The 12,126-nt window shown below is 41.4% G+C and overlaps 1 protein-coding gene across 1 annotated transcript in view; it reads left to right on the top strand.

The window, feature by feature from the left end:
- The window catches only part of MYO16 (myosin XVI), a 459,803-nt gene that overhangs the window by 126,739 nt on the left and 320,938 nt on the right, over window positions 1-12,126 (top strand). Inside the window, exon 7 of the mRNA XM_045008050.1 lies at window positions 4,734-4,858. Coding sequence (XP_044863985.1) covers window positions 4,734-4,858 — 125 coding nt within the window. The remainder of the gene's footprint in view (window positions 1-4,733; window positions 4,859-12,126) is intronic.

Raw genomic sequence — 12,126 nt, 5'->3', positions numbered from 1 at the left:
ATATATTGATGACTAAATCTTGTTTTATTCAAAAAATTCATGCTGGCCAATATGTTCTAATGCTGAAACGTGTCTCATTGGAAAGCCCTCTTCCTGCAATTCAAATAAGGAGCAAAAGTAAACCGTATATTATCTCAAGTGTTTTCCTGAAAAGAAATTGTTGGAGTTGAGCAATTCAGAGGCTGATAATAATACTGCTCTAGCATCTTTCATGCAAGGCTCTTGAAGAGCTTTTTATTAAAAAAAATGAATCCTAACAATACTCCCAAGAGACACATTAGAAGTGAATAAAACATCACCATGTTAGCACTACAGCTCATTGAACTATCAGCTGTAAGTAGAGTCTCTAATTTAGATTATTTTTTCTGTGTGGATCATTTACAAACTGATCCGTGTTGCTCATCATGTACTTGTTATCCACAAACATTATGGCTGAAAAGTTTTCAACCCGGGGATTGATCTCAAACTCTTCACTTTGATTATTCTTTATGGGGTTTGATTGATTACCTAAGTCACATGATATTGTTTCTGCCCTTTGATTAGATGAAAAATTTCTCAGACAAGATGATAACATTTACTGATTACTGAATAATGAATACAAGATACACTGCACATGTGGATTCCTTTGTATATATGTAAGGTCCAGTATTTAAATTAAGAACAGCCATTCCTCAAATATTTATGTGAACAAAAATCCATTTGTGAAGAGCAAATAATAAGGGGTATTGTAAGCCAAACCACAATGCAGAACTCAGCCACACATATCCTATGCTAAGCATGTGGGGAAATTAAAATAATCTTCCTTGCCCATTACTCTGACTACATCAGCCCATCTTTGCACCTCTCCAGTTTCTTACAGAAACATCTTGTATCTCTTCTAAAATAGTTTATAAGGCCACTCTCTTCCCATCCTACAAGTCTCCCCTCAACACCTGCCTCTGTTGGATTCTGATGCAAATAAATTATGACTTCAGGGGCAGATGGAGATAGCTGGCACTTAGTATATTATAATAAAAAATAGCAGGTGTGTGTGTGTATAAAATATAATACAAACAGAAAACTATATTAAAAGAATCTTAAGGTTGCAAAAAATCAAGCACTCCAAAGTTAGAAAATTCCAGAATTAAAATTGTCCACAGGTTACAAAGTTATGCAGAGGAATCCTATAACTTTTCATACAATATTGCCACACATAATTTACTAGGACAACAGTGTTCAGCAGATTATGAGTTTTCAAATGATACCTCAGAAGGCATACATTGTACAAAATTTATCATTGTTTTATAAAAGCGATGAGCATAGAAGTACAGTCTGTCACAGAGTCTGTTTTAGAATATGTATAGTTGATGAGTGTATTTTCCTGCTTCCTCCTCCTGCCAGAGTACTGTTAAAATTGCAGCCACAAGATGCTTCCAAGGATCCTTTTGAAACATACAAGATTATTCAAAGCATGCCCTGTAAGGTATAAGGATAAGGTATTACATTATTAGTATGCGGAGTGAGCATGCTAATGCCTGTGGTGAGCCTCCCAATATGCCAAGTGTGAACTAGGTTTTTCCAAAGGCTGAGGAGACTTAGCTAACCTGAGTACTTGTAAAGACAAAAAACCTGACTTTTCACCAACCCTAACTTTAGTGCTTACTAAACATTATATAAGGCAAGACATTGAGGCATTATAGTGACTAAACATTACTGTCTTAGTATTTTTGTCTGGGGGCCAGGAGCATTGATGGTAGTGGAGTGGCGGATATATATATATGTATTTGTTTATCTATTGCTACATTTGTTATATTGGTATTGCTACTTTTATTGGGGCTTGAGAGGCACATAACCATTAACAACCTTCTGAAATAGACTTTTTATCATAATTGTTTGCAGGTGTAACAGAAGAGGAAACAAATGACAAATTCAAATTTCAGTAGTAAACTTAATATTTCAATCCTATTAGATGTGAAAAATTTTCACAATTACTCTCTGCACTATAGATCAGTTGCAATAAAAAAGCATCGTCACTGTCACTCATGTTTCACCCCTCACCTCTAATGTCTTTCAATCTGCGTATCTACATGGGTGTTGAACTACAGGGAAAAACATTTGAAGTGAGTGCCATGAGGTGACATGACTGGTGGTCTGGACTTTATTTAGACCCCACAAAAGTTTGGCTATTTAAGTCTCAGTGATTATTAAAGAGTCAAGTCATTGGGATAAGAAGGTGGTTTGGGTGGTAAACAACAATCTGTCACTCTATTGTTAAAAGACAAGATGGAGAAAGGTGAGAGCAAGAGGGAAGAGGAAGTGGAATTGACAGTACATAGGATATGATTGTACCTGCACATTGTATTGAGGTCATTTAATCTGTGATTGTGAAATGCAAATCCGTACGTAGAGGAAACCCCCCTGTTCTGACAGAAAGAATGCATAGATTCTGTATTGACTACTGTATGAAATTAAAAGTGCATTCTTGTCTACAACTGTCAGTCAATAGGGAGTAAGCACATATTGCTCTTCATTGGCACAATATCACCATTAAGGGACCAAATTCCTCTGACCTTACTCATGCAAAAATAGTCTCATTGACTGCCATAGGACTACTTGCAGTAAGATTGGTATGATTTGTCTCTAGGTGTTAACCTGTATGTCAGACATCACCTAACCACTTTATCCCATTCTTTTCAGTCAGTGAGATGCTGCAGCAGCAGCTAAAATACAGTACCACAAACAACACTGTTACATTCTACATGTGAAAATTCATTCTTCACTTTTAGAATTAAAAGGAGTGCATGCATAAACCATTTCTTAACTATCAATAACTCTGATTATGAAGATAACTATAGCTTAGCAAATAATATCAAATTTTGTACAGGAAAACATGGCAGTTGTGCTGACATCCCTCATATCAAGCTTGAGGCCAATGTGAATTAAAATAGCAGCAGCATAAAACTCTATAAAAATGGATATATGAAAAGAATATGGTTAAAGATTCTTACTTGGAGCAGTGTTTCCACATGCTAATAAAATAATAGTACATGTGCCGAGTTCCACAGTTACAATTGCTCATACCTTTGTGTCAAATCTTTCTTGACTTTCATGAGTAGTCCAGGGCCCTCATCCATAAGCAACTATCCATGAGGGCAAGTTTGAGGCCCAGTTGAGCTCTTTAAATGAGTAAGGAAAGAAGGATAGGCAATTTATTTTTGTACATTTCATAAACATTGAAAACAAAACAGAAGCTAACGTCTTCATTAAAATGTCTATATATAGTTAGAGAGAGAGAGAAAAAAAAACCCAGGATCAATTTACTTTCATGGTGAAAAATAAACCAGAGGTTAAATAAAGGCTCCTGTGTGATGTTTAATTCTAGATATTTTTTTTTAACTGGGAGTTATATTAATGTAGGATGACAGGATTTGCCCACATATGAGATTTATTTTCCCAGTACAGCAGTCTAATTTTCTTCAGTTTAGTTTTATATTTCTTTTTAACAGTACTGCCCTGCAGTGGCTGTAAGGAGAGAGAGATGTATAAATGTATGCATTAGTGAATGTGGCTTTTATTATTGACACTCCTAGCACTCCACACCTGATTTGGAACTATTTGAATATCTGCATGCAAATAAAACTTAGAACATGAGACAGCCTGTGGATCAGGATGGTAGGAAGAAATAATGGGCCTGATTCACCCCAGCCTTGCATGTATTATAGCCATTTACACCCTTGCAAATTGGGTTAAAACGTTACCTTGTCAGAAGAGTAACATTTTATGCTCATTTCATATTATATTTTTGTAGGTATAAATGACCATACAGGGTGCAGAGCAGTGGAAAATCAGACCTGGTATCTTGATTGAATATTGTATTATCAAAATGTAACTAATTGCCAGCTTCATCACTGAACAGTTTTGTTGTACCTTGTCATGGATTCACGTGAACCAGTGGAGTGTCTCATAAAGCTAGCTCCCTTTCATTTTACATCAGGCAAACCGATACCCAACTTGAGATGGCCATCTGGGCTAGAAGTTCTGCAATATGAAAAAAAACAGTATTTCGCTGACTCTGTCAAAAGGGGTAGTCAGTGTTAGGCCCTGATGAGACAGGGTTATGATGGGGAAGATCCTTCCTCCCTTCTCTCAGCTTCCCCAGAACTGCCCCCTGGAGGAAGGCAGCAGACAGCCATTTTTACCTTGCATGCTGGGCCTGATTGGCTTTTGCCTACTCCTGACACTTCAAGCCACTGGGGGACCAATTTTTATTGGTTAAGCTAGCAACTGATCCTGGATGATATTTTAAAGGATCTCTTAGAGGTCTAAACCCACTGTTCTTTTCCCCCCACTTTTGAGTGGAGTGCGCCAAAATGACAGGGTCTTGTCACACACTTCTTTCCACCACCCTAGTTTTGCCCTTTTCCTAATGAAAGCTCTTCAGGGCAGAGATCAGGCCTAATTCTCCTCTCATTTGCACCAATTTTACACCTTACCAACTTCATTAGTCGTTAGTGGCATTATTCCTGATTTACACTGATGTGAAGAGTCAGGCCCATGCACTTGGAGAATAATCTTCTCTGACATTATACAACTGAGGCATTTGTAAGTGAACATTTAGACCTGCTCTTCATCCTGTTCATTCAGTGCCTACCAATCAAAAGACCAAAACAAAATAAGCATTTGTAGGTGAAGGTCTCAGTAAAATGGAAGATTTTAGCCTTTTTTCTTTAAATGTTTTATTTTCTTCTGCACAGGTGTGGATCTGAACTCACTGCGCCAGATGAAGATTCAGAGACCTATGACAATGCTTGCAGATGTTAAACAACTTATATTGGCTGGAGGGAATGTGAATCAAAAGAATGATAAAGGGATTACACTGGTAAGCTGTTGATTCAGATCTGAATCCTGTGAACGTGTGTTTGCTTCACTTTTCTTACATGGGTAGTCCCAATGAAATGCATAAATATTTGCAAGTTGGGGTCTAAGGCTTTTGGCTTCAGTGGGGCTCTGTGCAGGTAGAAGGGTCTGCCTATAAAGAGACAGTTGCAGGATGGGGGATGATGGCCCCACTTGTGTGTCTGTGCAGAGCCCCATGGAAATCAGTGTGCCTACACGCTACATAAAGTAGGATCCAGTTACTGGTTTGTACGATATTTGGCATTTTAAAGTAGGTTATTATTACATCTATATGAGCCCTTGGACATTTGAGTGATGGGAACTTTAAAAAATCACAGTCAGAAAAATGTGGTACTGCACAGATTTTCAAGCCATGATTACATGACCTCCTGCATAACACAGGCCCTAGAATTTCACCCAGTGATAAACTTCTGGTTGACTCATAACTTCTGGCTGAGCTAAAGCCCCATACTCTGGACTCAGCCGACTAGCAGCACCCCTCCAAGCACGAACCTTGGAGTGGAGCCTCTGCCACTGAAGCCTAAAGACTCCTTGCACAGGGCTCCCCATGACAGAAGAGGGCACTCTCATGGATGCAAGGACAGACCCACCGCAGAGGACTGTCCATAAAAAAATGTATTTCCTCCCCGAGCTGGTCCCTGTTGGTCGAGATGTCATGTATGGATCCAACGGAACTGGCACCAAAGACCTTCAGGCTCAAGGGCAAGGTATAAGGCAGTGTCAGCAGGACCAAAATGTAACAATAGGCTCTTGCTGATCTCATCTTCCAGTGCAGGTTAGGAAGCACCAATCGGTAACACCTCATTTAGCCAAAGTACAACCGACTGTGATGGATGAGCTGAATCCTTCTGGTGCTCCCATGGGAACTCCTCAGACTCTGGGCCACACTGAGACTTTTGTAACACCAGAGGATATATTTCTCCCCTATCTGCTGTCCCCACTCCTTTTGGGCCCTTCACTTCTGAGAGATATCTTTACCCCTCAGGAGGAACCATTCTTAATGTCCCAGGAGCAGCTTTTCTCACTGGGCGGAGCACCCTGGGAAGATTGGTGGTGAAGGTAGCTCTTTAGGACTCCACAGATACGGCATCTAGAAGTTTGGCCACAGGATTCATCATATGAAGGGACTCCTGACTCCAATTGTCATGCTTTCCTAGAGAAGTTCAAAACACCATTCAAGACCTTCCTTTCAATGTGTCCAATCTTTTTAACAAGAAGACAGACGAGTCTCTTTGCTCTCTAAAGGACTCATGAGCCACACTGTGATCCATAGGGATTTGCATTCCAGCCCCCAGGAGGAGACACCAGAGACAGTCCTTTAGGTCACAGGCACCCCCTTCACATGCTCCATGTTACCAGCATCCACCCAAGCCTCCACGTAAATAGCAAAGGACTAAGAAGTCCCCTTTCCCAGCTCCTTGGACTGCCACATATTCTGCTTACTCACAGCTGCAGGCCCAGGGCCAATTTTGAGATAAGGGTTGAGGCAGAGGCACCACCACAGATGCTACCTACTCCTTCCCCTGTCATCTTTGGAGGCCATCTTACTCCCTTTGCCCACACCTCAACAAGATCACCATGGACAGTTGGATTCTGGAGATTATGCATCAGTGATACTCTGTAGAGTTTCTTTCCTACCCTCCTCACAAGCCACCTCACTGATCACCCTCTGGAAACCACTCTCATCAACTAATTCTTCAACAAGAGGAGGAATCCCTCTTTCACCAAAGAGTGCTAGAATTCATCCTGCCTGAATACCAAAGGAGAGCGTTCTATTCCTCATAGTTCCTAATCCCCCAAAAAGACAGAGGGTGGAGACCCATCCTGGACCTTTGGCAACTCAACATCTTTATTTGAAAGCTGAAATTTAGGATGATTATGCTAGCATCTATAATGGTCTTCCTGCAGGAAGGAATGTGGCTCACAGCTCTCGACATGATAAGCACATATTTTCACATAGATATTCACCCATATCACAGGAAATTCCTCCACGTCATGGTTGGTCAAGAGCACTACCGGTTTTCTGTTCTCCCCTTTGGACTGGCTATGGCACCCAAGGTATTAATTAAAGTGTTTACCCTGGTAGCTGCTCAAATATGATACAGGGGATATATGGTGTTCCTATAGCTGGACAATTGTCTCCTTGTAGGCTGTTCTTGTCAGGAAGTCATGTTAGAAATAAAGTTTCTTTGGCATCTTCTTACCACCTTAGGGGTTGCATAAACAAAGAAAAGTCTGTTTTGTCCTCCTGAAAGACAATAAATTTTATAGAGGTGATACTGGACTTAGTGTCCATGGGAGCATTTCTCCCCACAGACAAGTTTTATGCAATGAGCAACTTGATGTCACACATTACATGCAGACCACAAACTATGATACACAGGTGTCTTTCTCTACCAGGCCACATGGCTACATGCAGCTACAGGACACCATTCGTCAGACTCCACTTGAGATGTCTGCAAGCTTGGCTCCACTCAATCTACCAACCAAGCAGAGATCACATCGACTACAGTGTCACTGTTCCTACCAGAGTTCTCATCTTCCTTGTATGGTGATCCAACCCACACAAGGTCATGATGGGAACTCCCTTCAACCCTCCCATACCGAAGGCTACTATTTTGACAGACACCTCCCTTACAGGGTGAGGAGCTCACCTGGTCACCTTCCCCCTTCTGGGGGTATTACAGCTCACTCCACGTGAGCACAAGTGACCTCCATGGCATCCTTATAGGATGTTCCGCTACAGGACATCTGCAGAGTGGCAACTTGGAGTTCTGTCCACACCTTCACATTACACTACTCTCTCACTCAAGCTGCAGGCTAAAGGAGTGGCCGTACTACAAGCATCTCTGCTACCAGCTTCCTCGCACCCTCCCACACTCTGAACATTGCCAGCTAATCACCCACTTGTGGAATACGCATAGGGACCAGCACTCAAATTAGAAATGGAAGTTACATACTGGAACTGGAGGTTCTTGAAGATGTGTGGTCCCCATCTGTATTCCACTACCCACCCTTCTTCCCCTTTGTTCCGGATCCTGTAGGATTGCAGTAAGAAGGGGAAATGGAGAGGTGTTGACCCACACCACCTATTATACCCCCTGTCAGGAACACAAGAGAAGCTACTGCGCACATGTGGGTCAACAGACAATACTTTGAAGAACTTCTGGGTTTGGATGCATGGCATGCATGCATACCCATGTGTAAAATACAGATAGGTACCACACATCTTGAAGTACCTCCAGTTACAGTAACTAACCTCCATTTTATTATGAAGAACAAATATGTACTATAAAAAGAGAAGGTTTAGAGAATCCATCTTTTAGTTTATTGCACAAACTGGAATCTGGCTGGCTCTTGAAACATGGCAAAAGGGGATTGTGACGGTGTTTGACTCACCACCACGGCACCTCCTGCTGGCTGTCCTGGGAATTAGCTCAGGGTTGTCAGTGCACTCTCCTCAGGTGTTGTCTCACCTGTCATCACTCCTGTCTCTGCATCTCTCCATTGCTCCCCAGACCACGTTGTTCTCTTCTGGACACAGCCCTCTGGCTGTGCACCACTCAGTTCTTTCCCCCTTTCCGGGGGATCAACAGTCCTCAGTCTAACCACTTGCCTCAGTGGCAATCTACAGTTGTAGTTCTAGCCACTCATCTCAGTGGCAGACTGCAGTCCATGCATTGGCCACTTCCCTCAATGGCCACTGGGGGTAAGGGTGGTGGCACGGAGAAGCCCGGGCCCGCTGGCTACTCCAGGCCCTAACCCAAGGACCCTGTAGCCGGCAGCCATGTGCGGCCCCTCCTCCAACTCTACCATCTCCTTCCTAGGCCACTTCCTCAGAATTTCTCTTCTGCTTTTGTATCAGGGACTCAGTTTGGCAGCCATCAGCCTGGAGCTTTCTCCTGTTCTGTTGACCCTGCCCAGCACTGCTCTGTATATGGTGCTCCAGCCCTCTAAGCAGCCAGTCCTCCTCACACAAACTCCAGGGAGTGACTGCCTCTGCTTTGCTCAGCAGCCCTTTCTTATATGGGCCAGCCTGGCCCTGGTTGGCTCCTCCAACAAACCTTTCCCTAATTGGCTGGCACTACAAGCCTTTTCCTTATTGACAGCCTCCCACACAGCCTCCCCAGGGTGGCTTTAACATTTTACATCCCAGTGCGCCCAGCCGCCCCATCACAGGGATATTTGTGTTTGAATGTTGTTTATTTGGACTTTGATTTCGGAACTGCATTTGTTGTCTGACAGCAAATAGATACAGAGTGGACTATTTTTTCTTTTGTTGGGGATTTATGTTATGCAAAGCCTTTGTTTTGTGATCTGGGAGATAAAATATCCAAAAGGCACGTCTCCGCAACAGACTGTGTTAGACTGATTTCCTCCCCGTTCATTAATATGGAGTCAGCCAGTCTGTGTCAAAAGATTCTGGCAATGGGCTTTTTGCTGTACCTGATAAACCTATCTATACAGAGACAATAGTAAAAATCCCATTTCTGGCTTGCAAAAGGAAGCCTGTTTCATGGTGATATGATCCAGAGTCTCTGTATTTCATGGCTGAGACGTAACTGTTTTGAAATGCAAGGGAAAACTAAAAAGCTTTTACAAGATGTGAATTAATAAGATTGCAGCAAGTCTTTTTTTTGTAATGCTGTTGTTTCCCACACTCTCACTTTTTTCTGTGTATAAGCAACCGAATACATTTTATGTTCACTGAATGGTTTTCATGCCTGGAGTTGTAATGTCAGTCATAGTTAGAAGCTGGGCACAAATAAATTCCCTCTTCCATAACAGTTAGGTGTACCAAGGAGATAAACCTATCACCAGGATGACAGGCTGCATCTAAACCATGGCCAATTTATCAGAGCAGCCTAGTATAACAGCATCCCCAGAGTGATATAACTTATTTTAAATATTCAGTCCACACTTCTCAGCAGCAATGTGAAAACTGCAAGTCTGGAAAAAGGCACTATGAGTGCCAGGCAAACCGCAGTACATTAGGAAATAATGTGTAGTTCTGCACATTCATTATCCAAATATTTTACTTCCTGATTTGGCATATCTCTGGCATCCTGCACTGGTCGGGCTCCCAAGGAGTGACTCAAGCCACCTATATATACATATGTATGAATATAGATATGTGTGTGCATGTACGTAGAGAAAAAGCATGCAGGTTGGCAAAATGAAAAACCTTTGTTTAAAATGTTTCAGTCAAAAAGTGTTGGTTTTCCCTAGTGAAGTTTTAAGCCAATTCAAAATGACAGTTTTCATTCCTAACTGACATTTTGACATACAGTATAATTTTGTTTTGTTTTAAGCCAAAGGTCAAAACCACATTTTAAGTCAAAACAAAATTTAATCTTTGTTTTCACATTTCCCCTGGGGAAATCAAAACTTTTCATCAGAATTGGCATTTTCCCACCAAAAAGCCCTCCGTTTTGACAAAATTCCACAGAAATGCTCTGATATTGCTCTATATCTATGATGGTCTCAATGGAAACTATCAATATAAATTATACACATAGCTGAAGAAGAAATAAGTGGGAAAGAAAGCATCCAGTCCCAGCTCTGCTAAGGGTTGGCCCCTCTGTGCATCTACCCTGGGCCCACTCATCCCTAGCACAGGGTAACTGCAGGAGCCTTTTTGCCAGTAGGCAGCCATTCCAATCCTGAGTGCAGCCCTCTTCCCTACCTGCCACATTTAATGCTGCTTCAGGCAGAAATAACTCAGGAAAATATATCAGTTACATTTCTATTGCCTCGGTAGAGGACAAGGCCACATACAGTGGTTTTTCCCCTTCTCTCCTTAGTCCAGTTTGCCCAAAATCTTTTGGAATCCTGGTTCCATGGACGTCTGGCAGAAGTGATTCCTTGTGGCTGTGGAAAGGACAATTATTTTGTACTGCTCCTCTCCCGCATCTCCAGGATAAAGCCCCCCGGTTTCTCTGACATTTGCTTATGGAATCAGAGGTGGATGCTTGTACTCATAGAAAATATCATCTTGAGAACAAATACCACTGATCGGTAATCTGGACCATTTCCTAACCTGAATCATTTGGGACATTTGAAGTATATCCCTCATGATAATGCATGTTCTTATTCTCCATGCATAAAAACTGAGTTTCCAGGAGGAATCTCTAATGGCAGATTATCCCTGATACAGTATCTTCTATTGCACTTTTGTCTATTAGTCCATTTAGTTTCTAGTATTTTCATTATCCTACAGCCTCTTTCATGTTGGTTAGCTTTTGTGTGTCCGTATATACTTGTCTGATTTTATACTGTATTTGTTTTAATTACTGTTCTCCATCTGTAATGAAAATAATGTACAGATATAAATGCAGAACACACACAGGAGCCAGGCATTGAAACAAAAAAATTGTACAGTTTAACTTCTGGTTTCCCAAATTAACCTTTAACAAGTAAAGCTATTTTCTGAGCTTCATCTTGTCCCTTCTCACCCATTCTTTAACACCTCATCCCATACCCTCCTTGCTGCTCAAGATGACAGTGGTTTCACTAGCATCTCCATCGCTCAGCTCAGTTATAATTTTTATTCTTTAATATATCATGGAGCTGGCTAGTCAAGAGTCCCACTTCTAATCTTTTAAACATTGAAACATGCAGGGAGGTGAGACCAGAAAAAGAAAAAAAAATTACAGTGGAGTAAAATCATAGAGGCTTTGTTCTGTGACTATGATTTCCCCAGCATAATCTCTGCAAAGCCAATGAGCTTAGCGTCATTGCGTGTTAATAAATTAAATTGGGAGCAGTAAAGCACCATCATCTCTCAATTGAGATTTTAAAACTGTGACAAAAGTAAATTAGGCCATGGACCTGTTGGAAGGTATGAATTTGCCTGAGCTCATAGAACCTGTGTAGGTGCCTAAGATTGCAGGCAAAGATAGGAAACATGAAGTGAACAGAAAAGGAAGGATGAAAATTATAAATTATAAGAGCAGAGTCTGGGTCAGACTAGATCATTAATACAACACTTGATGCTGATTGGCTGGAATTGTCCTTTGTTCTGATATTTCCTGCTTTAATTTCTAAACACTGAAAATCTCTGATCAAACTGGTTTTCTGCAATGTTTGGAATATTGTTCTCAAATATTGGTGTTGCATTCTCATTTTCATAATTTGCCCTGTTTTGAAAGAAGAGTATTTCCTCCTCCCCACAAGTTAAACTTTTGGGCAAGTTAAAATGCCTGCTAATCACATATGTCTTGCGAAAGT

Source organism: Mauremys mutica, chromosome 1 (assembly GCF_020497125.1).
Source record: "Mauremys mutica isolate MM-2020 ecotype Southern chromosome 1, ASM2049712v1, whole genome shotgun sequence".
Taxonomy (NCBI): Eukaryota; Metazoa; Chordata; order Testudines; family Geoemydidae; genus Mauremys; species Mauremys mutica.
This window is presented reverse-complemented; position numbering and strand designations above follow the sequence as displayed.